This window comes from Hermetia illucens, chromosome 4, assembly GCF_905115235.1.
Source record: "Hermetia illucens chromosome 4, iHerIll2.2.curated.20191125, whole genome shotgun sequence".
In the NCBI taxonomy this organism is placed as follows: domain Eukaryota; kingdom Metazoa; phylum Arthropoda; class Insecta; order Diptera; family Stratiomyidae; genus Hermetia; species Hermetia illucens.
The window spans coordinates 128,581,659-128,602,578 of NC_051852.1; the positions used below are offsets into that span (position 1 = coordinate 128,581,659).

Sequence of the window (20,920 nt, forward strand, 5' to 3'; positions counted from 1 at the left end):
TGTGACTCTAACCACTAATAATAATATAAAAGTAATAATTGGCTTTCGATTTTTATTAGCATACCCCGAATTAGATGAACACCTCTCGAAAAGTTCTGTGTTCCATATAATTATGTATGTGATCAACCACACCTATGTGCGTCCAAGATGACTATATACAGGAGCAGCAAATCCAGCGGCAAAGGGGCACGAAATCTCATTATGAACCTTTCGGAAAGGGATGAGGTAGGTACCTGGCCCGAGACCCATGTGAAAAGGATGCGTGGGTCTCACCAATGCACTGCATCACATACACGGCACTAAAACCAGCCCTCATGGGCAGAATTTTGGTCGCGCATCTCCCATCGCGTTCTAAAATGTGCAGTGATTTTTCGTCTCCATAAAATTCCAAACAATGCGCTGGGAGTTGAATCTCCTTATTGTAATCTTCTTGGTGCCGTTATTTACTTCAGCTCCCTCCAGCTCTTTCAGAAAAGTCTACATTGATCACAAGCTCTTCTGAAAGATGTAAAATTAATATTTGCTCAAATACTATTGCCTGAACCTTTCTTCACGATAGAGCTACTGCCCGAGTCAAAGGCGGGAGAGGCTCAGCACATGACTCTGCTGTAATATTGTTCAGAAGTATTACCTTAGGCCACCACATAAACCGATCAATGATCATAAGGCAACACTTGTCGCTGTGCGAGTCTCACTAAGACCCTACAATGCCGAGATGTATGAGGTAGAAACGCTTTATTGACGTGGTTGCCAAATGTGAAGGAGGCAAACGGCCTGCCTTCAAAGAAAACCCGGAGGTACTCAAGACTCAACTGCTTCGAAAAGAAACTCGACTGTTACCAGCTTTGGTTCACCTCCCGGCGCAGAGCAGGGCCTACTGCTAAGAGTGCATTCTGTAGAGGGAATGCCAAAAGCGTAGTATCTGGCAGGTGTTGCTTAGTGGTCCCTTTGACGGCTTCTAGAGACCACACATCTTCCTGCCAGACAGGAAGGACTAGTGATAAGCGGTTTTGGGCGGGAAACGACGATAGTAGTTTACCATGACCAAGGACGTTCTGAGGTCCTCTACCGTCTTAGACAACGGAAAGCTCCCGATCACGTTACCTGAATCGGACTGTACTCCGAGCACTTACAGGTTTGTCGGGTGTGAAAGCACTGCACCATAATATGAAGATTTGTTGAAATTCTTCTTCAGAAAAAGAAACGGTGTCCCCATGATGGGTCATGAAAACCAAATCAACTAAGTAGCTTCAAAGCAATCGATGATTTCAACAAATCTTTATAAATCTCAATGACGAGACTGGGTTAGATTAAAAGTCAAACGCACGAAAAGCTTAGGAGGAGGGGGCGCGGGGGAGTCCAGTTGGAGAAGAGTATATTTTTATTAGACAGCCTTATAGGGAGAATACGACCCAAGCAATTACTAGTACATGAAACATTTCACGGATCTTATAATCAAAAGAAAGTTTTTCCAGCATTTGCATCCTTCTTCTGCGAAAAGTTGGAAAGTTTTTTCCATACAGTTACTAGGAGGATCATTTCAGCCGAAGACTATAAAACGACGTAGCATACCCACTGGGAAGGGATGGACAAACTGGATGATATTTAGCTAACATTCCCCTAGTAACAAATTTATTCATACCCATGAAGGAGTCATAATTGATAAAACTAGTGCTAAAATGCGAATTTGAATCGGGAATAGCAAAAATATAGAACATAACTTTTGAGGAATATTCCAAGTTAGGCGGGCCCCAAATACGGAAACTATACATATTTTTGCAAAAATCCGCCTCAACCATTAATCTTGAATTACACTCTAGAGAAAGCAGTACTAATGCTTAACAAACCATTTCATTGTGAATCACTACGTTCAATTAGGTCGGTGGTATTCTAATCTAACCCCTAATCAATCGATCATCAACTATCACCTCCTAATTTCCTGTTTCTCAAAGAGTATTCCAGCCAGTTGGCGTTTAAATCTCATTTCGTTAAAAGTACGAAAGCGCATTAATCCTGTACAAGGTCGCAGAAGACAAAATTATTTAAAAAAACCAGAAATTTTCGAATTTCGTCAATTAGAGTTTAAAAAAATCATAAGACCCCATACAATATAGACACATCATCCAAATAGAAGGGAAATTATTTCTTCCATCAATACAAATAATAATGATTGATCACGGTGTTTATGGAAGATGACATGGACCTTTGAAAACCTCCGTGTCCTCGGGCAAGGCAGCGTGAAAAACGTCACCGATAACAAATTGGTGAACAAATTAATATTGGTAATAAGATGCAACCCTGACGAGCTCCACTTTCGACCTCAAATTCCTGTGAGATTTTACCACGATGCAGCATGTGACATTTTGTGCTTTTATGTGTTGCTCTGATAATGGCTATTAGCTCTTCCGTTTTGGATAACCAAAAATTGAAGCTGTGCCGTCAGTCTCTTTCCGAGGGGTTGTTTACGTTTTGGTAGCAGTAAGGTTTCGAAATTTTCAAGATGCCACTCCACAAATTTCTGTCTCTTTTAATCGCTTGAGTGTATCACTAAATCCCAAAGCAGACTCGCATGTATTGAAGCCAGAATGTCATTCATATAACACTACTTTCCATTATGATTTTGAATGTTATCTTAAGTCGTTGAATACATGATCAGCCTTATGTCAAACTACTACGTATAGAGCGCAGAACCACCAAGTGGCGAGTATGTGTTAAAAAATAAACTTTCTCCTAAGCAAGAAAATTTAAACTATCTTTTTGATGGATACACTTGTATATATGGAAACCATTCGATTCCTTCAGCGCTAGTTACTTTTTTTCCAGTGCCTTCACTCTCAGATACTTTGTACATACTCGCTGTACAGGCAAACCAAGCAAAAATAATTGACGAACAAGATAAATTAAAAGTGCATCCTTCACGCAGTTTGGAAATAGACACTCAAACTAGGCAAAGTTGATAATATAATAATTTACATTATTTCATATCCTCATCACAACCCTGCAAATCACTACACATGTTGCTATCGCCCTAAAGGTGACGCCACTAGTTTACTTTCTGATTAAACCATTTTCGAACCATTGAGTACATACACATACGGAAATGGGTTCAGCCGCGGTTCGTGTAGATGCTAGATTGAGGAAATATCTCCATGGTATGGAACAACAGCCGAATCGGACGATTATTTAAATATTCTGCAGAACTACCTTTATTTTTCCTTACTGGAATGGTGGAGGCAGCCAGATAATATTCTATATATATATATGTATATATATTCTCGCAACCTATCCGTCGTGGCTCGTCGGTCGGTTAGCTAAGTAGCTTTCTTGTCATTAACGCAACAGAAGTGTTCGATATCCTGTGCGCATTGGTGCCGGATTTTGACAAGTCGCTACAGATCTCTATAGATATCCCGAGTGTCCGGTTTATCGTAAAGATCCTTGTAATGGACCATTCGGGTAACAGCGATAGCTCCCTTTGCTTTCTGGCTGGGATTCTTGGAAATTTACCAATTGGCGAATGTTTCATCGTCGAGAAACTTGTGGTAAAAGGGTTTTTCTTCACGGACCTTCATTTTTACATCGTCATTCCAATGCCAAGTATCTCAGTTGATGAACCGCTTACCTGGCTGAGTGAATTCAAGGGTTACATAGGCCGCTTTGTGAATCGTGTCTTGAAATTGTTTCCACGATTTTTCCACATTCATAATGATTGGTAATCGCGTAAGTGAGACCATTTCTTCTTTCTCCTCACGGAATCGCCACCATTTAATGCGCTGCAGGCCAGGGCGTTCCTAACGCTCGCTATTTTATCAGTGACTTGATTCATAAGAAACCAATCAACGGCCGATGTTGATGTGCGACGATCTCATAGGGAACGGCTTTGCAGTCTGTGACGGTGTTCGATTGTCGGCGTCTAGACTTGCCTTAATAAGGAACTAGAGACAACCAGGTTTTGTGCCGAGGTCCATCAATTTGATATCCCTAAAAGCTGTCTGGCATCCTGGCCTACTCTGTCGCTCCATCTGAACCAGGATCTGCTCGTCTTCTTTTTATATTATAGATATTGTTCTTATAGGTTTTCCGGGCTGCATCATCCTCATTCACACAGATAAAATGACCCGCCCAGTGCAACCAATTGCGCCGGATTTTGTTCACAATCAGACAGTAATGGAATTGCTCATAGTTATCATCATTATATAAGCTACGGAAACGTCCATCCTCATGTAGGGGTCTAAAAATTCCTTTGAGGATTCTTCTCTCGAACGCCCAATTTCTTTCTTCTTCTTTCTTTCTTTCTAAGAATTCAGGTCTCCGAGGAATGCATGAGAACTCATTGCCTTGTACAGTAAGAGCTGACCCTATGGTGAGACGTTTCGAGCGGAACAGGTTTTGTAACCTGAAACAGGCTCTGGTGGCAGTCAACAACAGTGTGCGGATTTCATCTACATAGCTGTTATAGGTTGCGATTTTGATCTCAAAATCATACTTGGAGATTTCAACAATCAAGTAGGGACGGAACCTGTATTCGAGCGATACGTTGAATCCCATAGCTTATATAGGATACCAATGATAACGGACTGCGGATTATTCAATTAGCAGGGTCACACGAAATAGTTGTTGGAAGTACTTGGTTTGCGCGGAAAGCGGTCCACAAACATACATGAGCCTCTCCAGACGGGACCACTTTCAACCAAATTGACCACGTGTTGATCGAACGCCACCACCTATCAGCTTTGATGAATGTCAGAACATATGGGGGGGAGGGGCAATATAGACTCGGATGCCTATCTCGTTCGCATGGTGCTCCGAGCTCGAATAACAATACCACCAACTGAATCCCCTCTGACAATCCGGTGAGAGTTAACACTGAAGCCATCCACCACACAGCCCTCCGTAACACCTATAAGAGGGAAATGGATGCCGCAATAATCGCAATCAACAGAGATCCTGGAGACGAAGCATCAACAAATGATCTTCAAAATCACCTGAAGAACGTTATCATAAACACCGTCACAAACATACTTGGCCCCAGCCGCAAAAAAAGTCGGAACGGCTGGTTTGACGATGAATGTAAGCTAGCAACGGAACTGAACAATGCCGCATACCGAGTAATGTTGCATTCTCAAAGAATGTGGGCACGCGCAGAGACTTATCACAAACTCCGTCGAGCGGAGAAGCGACTTCACAGACGGAAAAAGGAAGCCTGGGAGAACCAAAAAGTCTGCAAACGAGAAAAGTACAGGGAGCAACCGCACCTGGCGCGGAAGTTTTACCAACAAGTCAGCAGGATGAAGCCTTATACACCTCGATGCTCATCCTGCCGAGACAAACAGGGAAATCAATGGGAAGCAATGGGTTGAGTACTTGATGAGCTACTGAACAATCAGAACATCGGCGAGTTGGAGGTCCCGCCAACTGAAGACGACGGATAAATACTGCCACCGCCAAGTTTAGTCCGTGCAATTCATCGGCTTAAAAATCATAAGTCGCCCGGAGCCGATGGAATTACAGCCGAATTGATTAAATATGGAGGCGACCAGTTACACCAAGTGGTTCATCAACTTGTGCTCAAGGTATGGGACAGCGAATCAATGACTGATGATTGGTAACGAGGCATTATCTGTCTCATACATAAAAAGGGAAATATCACACAGTGCAGCAATTATAGAGGTATCACGTTGCTGAGTGCCATCTATAAGATATTCTCCGCTATCTAGCTAAGCCGGATAGCCCCATACGCCCAGAGCATCATTGGCCCATACCAAAGAGGCCTCACTCCAGGCAAATCAGCAACAGATCAGACTTTCTCTGTGCGGCAAGCGATGGAAAAACTGTTGCACAAGACTTTAAAGCCGCCTATGATAGCATAGCCAGGGTAAAACTGTACACGGCCATGAGAGAATTCGGTATCCCGACGGAATTGATAAGACTGACTAGGCTGATCCTGACCAATGTGCGAGGCCAGATAAAAGCAGCAGGATCACTCTCAAGACCATTCGACACCATCAACAGTCTACGACAAGGGGATGCCCTATCATGCTTCCTCTTTAGCCTGGCCCTGGAGAAAGTGATTCGTGATGCTGAGGTAAATGCGAGGGGTACGATCCTCTTTAGGTCCACCCTACTACTGGCCTATGCTGACGATATCGACATCATAGCGGGTCACTTAATCCGTATGGATGAGGATGATCCAACCCGGAAAGTATCTAAGGGCAATATCTATGGTAGAAAAAGAAGACGAGGCAGACCCAATCTGAGATGGAGCTATGGCGTAGGTCAGGACGCCAGACAGCTTTAAGGAATATAGAATTGGTGGACCTCGGCGCAAAACCGGGATGTCTGGAGTTCCTTATTAAGGCAGGCCTAGACCGGATACCGGTTGTTGCGTCGTTGATGATGGTTATGTTTCTAAATTTGCCTCGCTAACGCAGAGTGCATAGCCTTCGCTTATATTTTTAAAGTCGATAACGGCAGGGTTCATTTTGTGGCTGACTAAGAAACCCACTCCACATGGTTTGCTTTGTAGCCGCTATAATATATGGTGCAGTCAAGTTCTCCTGAAAATCGGTCCCTGTCCACCGTATCTCTTGCAGCACTCTTACATCAGCTTTATATTGGGACAGGGTATCGGCTTGCTGATGAGCAGCATTCCGTCTGTACAGAGAGCGCACGTTCCATGAGAAAATTCGCACCTTCTGTGGCTTCGTAACAAGTTGTTTTCCGTGTTGGGTTGTCAACCCTACCCAACCCCGAATCTGGAGGACCAGGCTCGCCTTCATCCTTCTCCGTCTACAGCTTTTCATTAGAAAAAAACTCCCAGCAATCACCACGTGGAAGTGGGGATAGGGTTTCGAAGTAGAGCAGTTATAATTGGTTCAATAGGCGTTTCGTAGGTTTTATGCTCCATGGTAGGTATCATCTCACGTTTCGCCCTGGGACTTATACTACCCTTTGACCGCCTTTCTTTCAAGAATTTCCTTCACTTCGCTACGGAACTAACTTGAAGTTTCTTATAGGCTTGTTCTATCTTTTTTAATCAGTCTTTATTACTCCCCTCTGGGCAATGGGTCCTGCTAACTAAAATACTAAACTGAATGCTGTGGGGAAAATGCCCATTATAATTCAAAGACATTATGTACTAGCGCAGCCCTTATGAAGAACCAGGCCCAATCTTTGAGTACGTATTAATATCATTTCCGTTGGGCAGTACTATGTTCAACTACGCGAAACCTATTAATGAATTGAGCAGGGTCTTCAAAATAACATTTGGGGGAGCGTTGCAGCTACAAACATAAACATTATTGCAACACTTCCTGTCGAGTTTACTTCGGAGTTAGGCGAACTTTCTGAGCGGCTCTTCAATGTTGTCATCATATCACATTCCTTGGAATTATGCCGTTCATCCCCTTCCAATAAACCGGTCAATATTCATGCATATCTTCGCCTTGGTCATGCCTTCGGGTGAATAGGAACTCCTAGATATTAAAAAAATATAAAATCATGTTTCAGTCTCTATCCCGACCAGGAGGGTACTCCGGACCGGAGAAGAATCAGACTCTTCCCTCCCTTTCTCGTAAGGCCTTGGAATAGATGAACTGATCGATATCGTTGGGAACAACGAGAATCCTCAATGAGGAATTGGAGGTCCCCTTGTGCCGAAATGCAATATTCTGACATTCTGAAAACTGAGCTGGCTCCCAAATATCTCTTCATTTGTGCGAGATAGGCTCTGACGATAAACAAAGCAATACAGGGTTGGAAAAACTTAGGGGGTACGTAGTGGGTAAGGATCACATACGTCCACTATAGTTCTTGTTAAAAGATCAATGAAAAACTTTCATTTGAAAATTTTTTTGGTATTGCATAATCTTTATTTATGACTATACTCGCAGTGAAATATTATATTTCTATAGTGGGTTTGCTGTTCAACAAAAGTACATTTTGTCTTATTACACTACAGAACTCGTTACACTTCTTGCAGTTCAATACTGTATGTAAAGAATTTAGATTTATAGTTGTTTCTAGATTTTTTTTTTTGTATTTTTTTTAGTCCATTTGTTGCTTACCAACTATTTAATGTTTTCTGCATTTTACTTTCAATATAGTCAACCTAATGAATTCCTTCAACGATTCCATCTTTGAAATGATGCAATTAAAACTTTATTGAAATTGCATTTATTAACTCCGTCACTTCACCAAATTTGGAAAGTAAAATTGTAGATGCTACAGTATATGTATGTATGTATGTGTTTTTAGTTTTGAATAGAAAATTTGCATACATTTTGCTTAACTTGAATTAACCAGAGTAAATGATAGTATTCTTGATTTCAGTATTATATCCTCAATTAGAAAAACATGTGGAAGCTTTGTTAATTTTGGAACGCAAACACACATAGTGTATACTAACCAAGTCGGTTGTTGGCTTACTTTTATGCAGCAATGTATCATTTTTTGATTTATTTAAATGTTTTCTTTAAATCATTGTAGATAAATAAAAAGAAATTGCAGAATTATTCCAACTTATCCGTGAAATAGTAAAATTTTAAATATTTGCATCAGGCGATGTTCCTAAAGAGGTGATTTGCATCCGCCAATTGATTCCATTGAAAAAACATCCAAAATTTTGTATGATGTAAAAGTGTCCTGTTTACGTAGCGGATATGTTAGAAAAATATGTACGAAAATGATACTGCACAGCTGAAAGACTACATAATAAGCTCACGTCAATGACATCTCACAACAGAATGCATCAATGTTTCAATCTCATACAAAAAATATGCTTTACTTACAAATCAAATGTTCTTCAGTCCCTTCAATCTTAAACCTAACTCTAAAAAAATAATCTAAACAGAACAAATCCTACGTAACCTCTTAACTCACTAAAACTATTATATAAAACTCATCATCATCATCATCATATTTACGCAACTGAATAACTATCTTCCGTATCATCTCGATTTGAGGATGACAGTAAGCCTTTCTTCCGTTGCATCACAGCCCAAATCAGTAGCGGGATACACCCCATCATCATTGATGTTCCCATGCAATAAAAACAAATCTTATAGCTGCCTGAAAGATCACGCAAGAATCCTGCCAAGGGTGGAACCGAAACAGCCCCAACGCTTTGAAACATCCGCACCAAACCGAAACTGGAGCTCATTCGATCCGTTCCGAAAATGTCACCCAGGAGAACAGGCATCAGGAGGTACCAACAACCCAGGCATAGTCCATACATTGCCGCAGCACATCCTACCAAGTATATGGAATGAACGAATGGAATTGTGAGAACTGCTGTGCCTGCTCCAATGATGCTGTGGGAGAATTCAATTTGTTAGAAAGTAGAGACAAAGCGGCAACAACCAGCAAAGTCTTATACTTACCACACCACGTAAAACTTCTTCCTGTCGAAGAGCTGGAGATCCGATAACCATCCAAGACCTAAACGACCTATTAAGTCAAGAGCGGCACTGGCCGCAACCAAGTATCCAGCTTCACTTTTGCTGTATCCTGTGGAAAATCAAACATATCAATAAATAGGGAACGCACTAGTTCAAGAGTTTTTGCAAAGATCCATTCTAAGGCAATTTAATCTAGTTTGCAACTATTGGGAAAGGTTTGGAAATTTCAACTAAAATGGTTGCAATTGGTTCCCCATCTTAATATTATCCACTTCCAACAACGCTGAAGTTTCGCAAAGGCCCAAAGTTGGGATCTTTTTCACAATTCAGGTCTCATGTTGTCTATTGTGTTGAATGAGGCTCTAGAATTCTTATCCAGTAGTTTTCAATCAACAGTAATATTTTGGCAATATACGTATTTTTCACCAAGAGGATAACTTTTCTCATCCCTAAGGAACAGGGTGCCTCTTAATAATAATAATAATAACTCCGCCGAAGCCGGTCCCAAACCCGGTTGTGAAAGGAGGAGGGATGGATAGCTTCAGCCTGAATGGCTGTACGCCACCGCAGCGTCTCTGGGGGTAGGTGAGGACAGTGCAGGAACTTTGCAGCCTTGCAGATTACTCACTAAGGAAGAAATTTAAGGTCCGGTACGGATAACCGGCGGAAGTCGTCTAACTTGGTGACTGGGTCGGGCTCTCGTAATGGACAGTACGGCGTCGAAACCGGTAGTCGTGGGGCGGTTCGACGTCTAGGCGCCACGACGATCAGGAGCACAGCTCCGCCGGCTGCACCTGCTTCGCCACAATTTGTGGCGACCACTTCAGCAGGTTGAAATGGACTGAAGAAATGAACCTCTTCATCATCCGCTCCTACTACGAAATAACGGCGGGGGCGGGTACAACATCTTACCGCCCCTTGTTGCACCAGAGATTCGTCGAGTGTTTCCCGCAATTCGCACATGTGACTGTGCAGCGAGTCGCAGACCAGTACCGATTTATTACTCGCAGCGACACAATCCCGGCCACCATCAGGGAGCGTGTTCGACTTGAAGTCATCGGGGAAACTGGTGACCGAGAGTCGATGGAGGCAGAGGCGGCGGCATCAACAACACCACGCCGCACTGCAGGTAACAGTTTCAGTACTCGCCGAAGCACTCTTCTCCACCGTCCAGATGAGGTTTCCGCTGAGGTTCGGGACGAATTCCAAAGAGCGTGTATACAATTCTCGGATATGGATCCTTTGCATAGACCAGATATTCCCAGGGTCTATGCATCTCCAGCAACTCCGGGAATTCTATCTCAAATCAATGATGAGATTGCATCTCGACTGTGTGCTGATATGTCGCTGCTGCAACTACAATCAGTTGTGTATTGTGGTGCAGTTGCAGCTATCAGATTGCACGGTCGGAAGATTCGCTTTCGTGTTATTGGCTTAAGTGACAAAAGAGATCCAGCATGGAAAATTCGTCTGGAACGTCGGCGGGACTCACTAAGGCAGGACATTGCTAAACTGATTCAGATCAGCACTGGCAATGCCAGCCGACGGGTGAGAAATAAAGTGCAGAGGGTTTACCGGAACTATGCCATCCCCTGTGAGACACCCGTTGTTGAAATTCTGGACACACTAAAACAGAAACTTTCTGTCATATGCAGTCGGTTACGACGGTATGGCGAAAGTTATTCCAGACGTGTCCAGAATGCAACATACGCGAGGAACCAGCGGAGCTTTTTCAGATCTCTCAACGAATCCCAACAGAGCGTCTAGGCAATACAGCTCTCGGTGACGGAAGCGAAAGAGTATTCGGGTGGACTTTGGGGGTTACCTGCCCAGCATGCTGAGCATGCTGAGTGGATCACCGCCGAAGGCACCCGCCATGCCAATACACCTGGCATGAATTTTGCGGATGTTACCGAAGAGGAAGTTCGACGAGCCATAAATATATCGAAGAAGTGGAGGGGCCCAGGTCTGGATCGGGTGTAGAATTTCTGGTATAAGAAATTTAGCAGCGTACACAGTCGGTTGGCCTGCAGTATAAATGAGGTCATGAGTCGGCTGGAGGAATTTCCTCCTTTCCTCACTGCGGGGATTAACTACCTTATCCCTAAGAAGGACACGGTGTAGACACAAGACCGATCACTTGCTTACCAACCCTCTACAAATTCATCGCGTCCATTATTAGTGGAAGGATCAATGCGCACCTCGAGACCAACAACATTCTGTCCGAGGAGTAGAAGGGCCGCCGAGTTGGGTCAAGGGGTTGCAAAGAGCAACTCATTATCGATAGTTGTAAGACAAGCAACTAGAGGCCAAAGAAACCTCTTCAGTTGCTATATCGATTATGCCAAGACTTTTGATAGCGTTCCGCATACCTGGCTAATCGACATCCTAAATCTGTATCGCATTGATCCGAAACTAATAAAGTTCTTGGCGACAGTCATGGGAGGGTGCCATACCACCTTATCAGTCCGTACATCTGAGGGTGCTAATACCTCAGAGCCCATCCGTATATGGAGGGGCATCTTCCAGGGGGATTCGTTGAGTCTCCTTAGGTTTTGTATGGCACTGAACGCCCTTTCATGGCTACTGAATGATACTAGAGGGCATGGTTTTGCAATAAAATATGGCCTACGTGCTAAGTGCGAACTGACACACTTGATGTACCTAGATGACATCAAGCTGTATGCTGGTACTGACAACCATCTTAGAAGTCTGTTGAGAATAATAGACATGTTCAGCCGTCATATTCGGATGGAGTTTGGATTAGACAAATGGCGAATCCAAGCCATCCGCAAGGATTATCACGAGCCGCATGCCGGACATAGCATTGGTGAGCTCCACATCGAAGTTATGACCGAGACAGACTTCTACAAGTACCTAGGAATTCTGCAAGGAACCCATGCTCGAGTTGGTGATCTGAAGGAAGCTTTGCTGTCCGAATTCCTACTACGTGTAAAGCTGGTGCTGAAATCGCATCTCTCGGAAAGAATAAAATGAGCGCGTTGAATGTATTCGCTATCCCTTCACTGGCTTATGCATTCGGAATATTGCCGTGAACGAAGACCGATCTGGAAAACGTCCAGCGGCGGATACGGACAACTATGTCCAAATTCCGAATGCACCATCCAAAGTCTGCCGTGGAGCGGATGAACCTGCCTCGTGACATCGGAGGTACGGGCGTGGTTGACGTGGCGGCACAACATCATCGCCAAGTCGACTCGCTGCACGCTTATTTTTACAGCAAAGCGCAGGCGAGTCCCTTGCATGCGGCTGTCTGTAAGGCAGACTGTGGACTGACTCCACTTAACTTGAAGGATCGATGTTTCAATCCTCTGAGTGGGATGAAGTCGGACCAAGAGCGGATCGATGAATGGAAGTCGAAGGCAATGCACGGTAAACACGTGAATTGTCTTTGGCAGCCATTTGTCGATTTGCATCTGTCGAACAGATGGCTGTGTGCTAGGGAGCTCTTTGCTGAGAAGGTGGGGTTCATGTGTGCCATTCAGGACGGCGTGGTCGCCACCCGAGCTTATAAAAAGCTCATCATGAAAGAAAGGGTGGAGAACGACCAGTGCAGAATGTGTGGTTCGGCGTTAGAGACGTTGCACCATCTCATTTCTGGCTGTACTGTTATGGCACCGGTGCAATACATCACCAGGCATAATGCTGTATGTAAGGTTATCCATCAAAACCTTGCATACAAGCATGGACTGATCACGGGGACATGTCCGGTTTACCGATATGAGCCGCAAGCAGTACTTGATAGTTCTGCTTACAGCATGTATTGGGACCGGCAAGTTCTGATTGATCGCCATACCGCACACAACAAGCCTGACGTACTGTTAGTTGACAAGACGGGTCGCTCCGCGTATATTATTGATGTTGCTATTCCTCATAATAGCAACATTGAACGGAATTACGTGGAGAAGAAGGTAAATTATGAGCCATTGGCTCGGGAAATCAAAGAAATTTGGCGTCTCGAACGGATGGTTGTAGTTCCCATAATAGATACAGGTATTGTACCTAAATCCCTCACGGTTTCCCTTGATGTCCTGGGACTTTCGCACAGTCTGGGTCAAACCATGCAGAAGTACACCATTCGGCATATGTGCTCGATGTTGCGGGGAGTACTCGACGGATCCTCCCACTGACCTACCACCGGCCACCACCACCAGCGTTTTTAAGTAGGTAAGATCATCCAAGCCTAAATGCTTGGCACTTAGTGTTAGTATTAGGTAAAATCCGGCATCTGCCAAGATTGTGATAACTCGAAAATAATAATAATCGCCAACGCAACAATCCATATTGGATCAGGGCCTTGAAGTGGGTGCCTCTTGCCTTTCAAAGTCTTCACTTCAGTTTTGTGCGCGAACATCTCAAAACATCTTGTTGTTCATAAATTGATAGCTGAGGAACAAAAAGGATTCCCAAGAGGCTCCCGAGGCTGTAAAGAACAGCTTATAATCGATGCGGTCGCTATAAAGCAGGCTGTCCACCAAAAACGAAATATCTCGACAGCCAACATCGATTATAAATCAGCCTTTGACTCCATATCGCATTCGTGGTTACTACAAGTGTTACGCTTGCACAAATTCAACCCGAATGTGGTTCTTCTCCTGACAACAGTAATGAAGAATTGGAGCACGAAGCCATCGACATCCTCACAAACATCAGGAGAGATACCAATCAGGCGTGGCATTTTCCAAGGATACTCTCTAAGCCCACTGTGGTTTTATTTGGCTTTGAATCCGCTATCCCATCTTCTGCATGAAAGCAAATACGGGTTCCAAGTCAATCATGGCATATTGTCGAAATGCACATTAAGTCATTTGATGTATATTGACGACATCAAACTGTATGCCAAAGATGAAAACCAACTTCGCTCCTTGCTAGACATCACCATTCAGTTCAGTACGGATATCGGCATGCAGTTGGGTTTAGAGAAATGTCACATAAAAACAATTGTTTGGAGAAAACATACCGACAACGAAGGATACAGCCACCAGGACATCCAAATTGAGGGTATGGATTCAGACGACGTCTACAAATACCTCGGCATATTGCAAGCAACAGCACTGCTTTGGCAATAATAAAATTTAAGTTGCCGGGGGAATTTGAACGGTCCTTAAAACTAAGCTGTCCGGAAAAATAAAATCATGGCAATCAACACCTTCGCCATTCCATCGGCTTCTGACGACTTATGATTTTTAGCCGATGAATTGCGCGGACTATTTCTTCAATGCTTGGTGGTGGCAGTATTTGTCCGTCGTCTTCAGTTGGTGGGACCTCCAACTCGCCGATGTTTTGGCTGTTCAGTAGCTCATCAAAGTACTCAACCCGTCGCTCTAATATGCCCATTCTGTCGGAAATCAGATTTCACTGTTTGTCTCGGCAGAATGATCATCCAGGTGTATAAGGCTTCATCCTGCTGACTTGTTGGTAAAACTTCCGCGCCTGGTGCGGTTGCTCCCTGTTCTTTTCGAGTTCACAGACCTGTTGGTTCTCCCAGGCTTCCTTTTTCCGTCTGTAAAGTCACTTGTCCGTTGGCCGGAGTTCGTGATAAGTCTTTGCGCGTGCCCGCATTCTTTGAGAATGCAACATTCCTCGGTATGCAGTATCATTTCGATCCGTTGCTAGCTTACATTCATCGTCAAACCAGCCGTTCCAACTATTTTTGCAGCCGAGAACGTTCTTCAGGTAATTTTGAAGATCATTTGTTGATGCTTCATCTCCAGGATCTCTGTCATTTCCCTCTTATAGGTGTTACGGAGGGCTGTGTTGTGGATGGCTTCAGTGTTAACTCTCACCTGATTGTCAGAGGGGATTCAGTTGGTGGTGATGTCATTTGTGCCCGGAGCATCATGCCAACGAGATAGTGATCCGAGTCTATATTGGTTCCCCTATTTGTACTGACATTCATTAAGGCTGAAAGGTGAGAGCGTTCGATCTGCACGTGGTCAATTTAGTTGAAAGTGGTATCATCTGGAGAGCCCCATGCTTGTTTATGGGCCGCTTTCCACGCAAACCAGGTGCTTCCAACGACCATTTCGTGTGATACTGCTAATTGAATAATCCGCAGTCCGTTATCATTTGTATTTTGATGTAAGCTATGGGATCCAACGTATCGCCTGAATACGGACTGCGTCCCTACTCGGCTGTTAAGTATGATTTTGATATCATACCTGGGACAGGCTTCGAGGGTTCGTTCTACTGCCTCGTAGAAGGTATCCTTCTCCGACTCTGCAGTCTCCTTTGTAGGGGCGTGAACGTTAATGAGGCTTATATTTCTAAGCTTGTCTCGCAAGCGCAGAGTGCATAGCCGTTCGCTTCTGTTTTCAAAGCCGATAACAGGAGGTTTCATTTTTCGGCTTACTAAGAAACCTACTCCGAGCACATGGTTTAATAGATGGCTGCTATAATAAATGGCGTAGTAGCCCTTCTCCAGGAAAACGGTCCTTCTCCAAAGCATCTCCTGCAACCCTGTTACATCAGCTCTATATTGGGATAGGGTATCGGCTAGCTGCTGAGCAGCATTCGGTCTGTACAGAGAGCTCACGTTCCATGAGAAAATGCGCAAATCGTTATTCCGTTTTCATTGCCGGGTCGTCGTTGTAAAATCTATCCAGTCCGAGGCTCCTGTTGTGGCTTCGTAACTTTTGTTTTCCGTGTAGGGTTGTCAGCCCTATCCAACCCTCCACCTGGAGGTCCAGTTGGTACAATTTGTCCTGTTTTTAGGCGCGAGAGACTCGCCTTCATCCTTCTACGTCTGCAGCTTTTCGTTAAGGAAAAGCTCCCAGCGGCCGCCACGTGGAGGTGAAGATAGAGTTGGTGTTGGTTCAGCGGGCGTTTCCCAGGTTTTATGCTCCATCGTGGGTACCAATCCACGTTTCGTTCTGGGACCTATACTACTCTTTGACCACCTACACAATAACACTAACTTGTCAGTCATTCCAAGAACTTGAGTACGGAAACCGCTCATCCCAGCAATCTTAAAACTTTTTGCGGCTAATAACAGACTGATCGAAATGTACGGAGAAATATTAGTTAATTTGTATTTAGGAATTCGATGTGCACTAAATTGGTTATATACTGCTGCAGACGTGCCACAGCCTATAGTCGGTGCAGATTTGCTAAACCGCTACCGACTTCTAGTGGATATCTATGGTAAGACACTTTACGGCCGAACAACAAAACTTCTCTCCCCAACTAAGATGGTATAGACGATCGAGAACGTCTCGTCTATTTCAAGTAATTCTCAGTACAGGAACATACTCAAGGTACCTGCAGATATTACAATTTCATCGAAATCATCAGGACCGGCGAAACAAAGCGTAGTTCATCTATTCTCACAGAAGAGGTACCCATCGTACAACCACCAAGAAGACCAACACCTTAAAAACTTCTTGAGGTGAAAACGGTGTTTGAATTTATGTTAGCGGAGCGATTATGACAACGTTCAGATTTCCATGGCCAGCCCATTGCATGTGGTCCCTAAAACAAACAGAAAATCGCGATCTTGTGGGAACTATAGGAGATTGAGTTCGGTTACAATACCCGACAGATATCCTATAGCCCACCTGCCCGATTTCATGCACAGTTGTACGATATTTTCAACACTCGATTTAATAAGAGCATACCACCAAATTCCGATCAGAAACCATTCTTTGAGAGATCTCTAGTTACAAAATGAGAGAACTGTTATCTTCCGTGAATGCTACGGCCTGATTCTGAACCGACTGGATCCTGCTCATTGCTGCGCTGCGGCCTAAAAGATAGATAGAGCCATATAAGGAAAGTACTTCTGGTGGTTCTTAAAGTTACGATAGTTGTCTTCCTTACTGACTGGGAATAGGATCTGATAGGACTCCAACGCAATAGCCAGTTTGACAATATCTGTTCAGAATTCTGGAATCACGAAGACTTGTTATCCTCAATGCATCAGCACAGTTCGTACTTGAAAACTAAAGATGTCGAGAGAACTTGCTGGACCAGGGTATTCTCTCGTGGTGAAAAAATTGAAAAGGGTTCTTATTATTTCGAACAAAAGCCGCGAGCAGATCAGTTGAAGTGCCTTTCGCGCACATACCATGGCACGTAATTTCATATAGCATTCTCACTTGTCCTTCCGTATTGCCTAATCTTGTGGTCATTGATGCAACACCTAATAATCGCGAGATTATTGGATTTCCTGGCTGAAGGGAAAATTTACTCAACGTCCCAATTTCCTGGTCCAGCGAGCAGTTCGGTTTCCTTCTCGGAAGCAAACGGCGTCTTGGCATGTTAGCGTCGCATGCCTCAGCTAGACATTGAGGTATCTTCTACTGTTCCTTTTGGGCCATCAACTATTTCTAAAACTGAAACACCTATACTCTGTAATGAACCCCCGCGGTTCAAGCACCCTTGTTATTACTGTCTTGTTGCGGCAACATCATCCGTTTCTGACTACCCGACGCACGATCTTCCCAAGAAGGCGCTAACGTATGTTTGGTCGATTATCGAGCCCAATGCCGGACTGTTCAACATCTCTTCGCACCACGATATTGTTGCACTATGAGAGATGTAGAAGTAGATCACATTGATCACCATGACAAAACCAACTCCAAGACACATGGTAGTTTCGTGAAAGACCTCTCTACCAAATGACCAGATCGGATAGTTACCCCAATTTATCCCCGATCGAAATAGCGCTTCTATAATACCAACACGGTTTGCAAATTACAATAAGTTTCCTTCTATTGTAACCGAGAAATATTCATATTCAGTCCCGACTGGTGAAAAGCAACCTTCTTATCAATGATATCCGAAAGAGGATCGGATGTGAATTGAAATCTCAATCTTCCATGATTAATTGTTCACCATTTGCTTCATATCGATTTCTTGTTATAGGGACCTTTCTCATAGCCATTTTCATTCATGAGTGAGCGTGCTTGTAGTGGAATGACGCAGAACCCTAATAATGGCAGCTTTTAGGAATGGAAAAGTAACCTCCTGGTCATCGATATCCCTCAACTGCAGTGGACAAGGGGCACACGTATTCAAAAAATGAAAGCTCAAAATGGTAACAGTATCCGGACAAAATGAAAAGGAAGATCTCATGTCGGAACTAAAAGAGTCCCATAAGAGCAAAGCTAAAGATTTCCACAGGTAACTAAAAAGATACTCATCTCACTTGCTTGTGACATATAATAATTTCAATCTACTGAAAGAAAGGATAGTCAGTAAACCGACCACTGAAAAATTCTGTTGATTCTTATCGAGTAGAACGTCAAATTCAATGTCGCTATCTACAAACTGTACTTTAATGGAACTTATTTCAGCCGAGGACCTCCCATGACTTCAACCAAGATGGTCCCACTCAGCAGTTACCCTGGTTGCGGAAGATTTTCTCCAGAATTTTAGGGAAAAGACAATTAGCTAATAAGAATAATTATCGTTCTTAACTTACCAATTGAAATAGCGTGTGCTGGCAAATAATACAGCATATAAGGACATCCAACCGACATCAAGGTAACCGACACACAGAATGTAATAAACGTCGAGTCTTTCAAAAGTGTTATGTCCAAATATTCCTGAATACGATCGCAGCAAGTAATTCGCTCATCAACATCATCGTCCTCAAGACCTTCACAAAAATCGCTAACAGGGGTTGGAATGATCATGCTCTTGCTTAAACCTCGATTATTCGTCACCATTGGTGTAGAGTCCTTATTCAGGATAGGTGTTGCTTTCGAGAGAATTTCATCAACACTCGCAGTATTTTTCTTGCGCCGACTGCCGCGATTCGAATCAAATCCTGTTGATCGTTTCCGATATACACATGTTGAATCCGTGCTTAGGTCTTCCACAGAATGGAGAATGGTTGAACTTCGATAAGCTGGTGGAATCGGGATGTTCTTTGTGAATGTGGTTTCGCCCACTGTGTCCTTCCCTTCATCGTCACTATCCAGTTGAGAAACTTTGTCGCCATAGGAGCCTGAAAACCATGTAAAGACTTTTTTAACAAGGAACAAAGAGGGACGTTTTTAATCGAACACTTACCACATTTACTGGAATAGTAATCATTTAAACGATTTTTGGATTCCTCCAAGAATAGATGCTCAATATATTTCTTATTTATTCGATCGTCGCAAGAATCCAAGTAGGTTGAATTGGTCAATGGACAATCCTGTCCGGTATTCTGCTTCACATTATCGGAATTGGATTTGCTTTCGTCTTGGCTTTCAACAGGACGATATAGTGTAGCCGAAGCACAAACATGGAGCATGCATCCACCCAAAATAAGAATAGTCCCGTGGAATCCAAAGTGGTGGACCAAATGTTCAATTAGAACGGGTAGAATGAAGCTACCAGCTGCCGTTCCCGAAACACAGATTCCATTTGCTAGTGCCCGATGTTTATCGAAGTATTGCGAGACTATGACAATGCCAGGTGTGGTTGAGAGGCCGCCTCCAATACCTAGGATTTTTGTTGGGATTTAACATAATATAAATTTCAGATGACAAGGTTTATTAAAAGCATCTTAGTTACCTGTCAATATTCCAAATGTGAACAGTAGATGAATTAAACTCGTAGCAAAATAGCTTAGGGTCAGCCCAAGCGCACAAAATAATCCCCCAATGAAAACAACAATTCGACATGAAAATCTTTGGCACAGAGCGCTCGACAATGGGGCCAAAGCCAAACAAAGTGCTGACAAGATAGCTGGAATCCATGACGCCACTGCAGCCGAAGTACTTGGAAATGTCTCCATGATCTCCACATAAAGTACCCCATATGACTTCACCAATCCCGCAACCCAAAATTGAACCGAGAACGCACCAAACACTACCAACCATCCATATCCTCCGTCTGGAGGCCCAGTCGGAGCGTCACCATTGGCATCGGTCGTTCCTTTTCCTGTCTTCGCGCCTTTCTTCTCCGCCAGTCGACTAGACCGCAATTCCCGCGACTTTGCAATTAATGGCCTCGCCGTAAGACTGGAAACAGTCAACAGGTTCTCATTGTCATCCTCCTCAATTTCTGAGGGCTGCTGTTGCAGGAAGCCAGCATGCAAGGTTCTCGGTGGACAACAGGCCGTATCGATGGGTAGAGAGGCGGGACGTCGAGGTGGGTCCAAGGATCCATTGATGTTTGCTCCGGTAGCCGTACATCCAAATCCCAAAAGGTTCTCGTTTTGTACGATACCAAGCTCTGTAAGTGGTACGGGTGGTGCCGAGTGGATGGAGAACAAGGATCCGGACTGTTGACATTCAGTAAGAATCGAGGGTGGTGGAGGTTGCGATCCAGTTGCTGTATCAATAATGGGTATGGCGGCCGGGGAGCGAATGAACCCTCCCGACTTGTACTCGATTCCACTAATTGAGTCCGGTTCACTCGGGCAGTAGATTGATCCCCGTGAATCCTGAAATTTGAGAAAAGAAAAGTTGATTGAAGGATGCATATGTTACTCAAGAGTTAATTTTCTATGTAAGTAGGGTTAAAAGCAAAATCCTCTTCAAATGACTCAATCTGCATAATCTGGA

General features: G+C 43.8%; 1 protein-coding gene across 1 annotated transcript in view; it reads right to left on the minus strand.

Annotated features, from left to right (window-relative positions):
- Nucleotides 1-7,840: 7,840 nt before the first annotated feature.
- LOC119653682 (monocarboxylate transporter 12) overlaps nucleotides 7,841-20,920 on the minus strand; it is a 46,366-nt gene continuing 33,286 nt past the window's right edge. Inside the window, exons 2-6 of the mRNA XM_038058543.1 lie at nucleotides 19,926-20,799; nucleotides 19,437-19,853; nucleotides 18,844-19,371; nucleotides 9,381-9,507; nucleotides 7,841-9,311 (exon numbers count right to left, since the gene is read on the minus strand). Coding sequence (XP_037914471.1) covers nucleotides 8,921-9,311; nucleotides 9,381-9,507; nucleotides 18,844-19,371; nucleotides 19,437-19,853; nucleotides 19,926-20,799 — 2,337 coding nt within the window. The 3' untranslated portion in view covers nucleotides 7,841-8,920. The remainder of the gene's footprint in view (nucleotides 9,312-9,380; nucleotides 9,508-18,843; nucleotides 19,372-19,436; nucleotides 19,854-19,925; nucleotides 20,800-20,920) is intronic.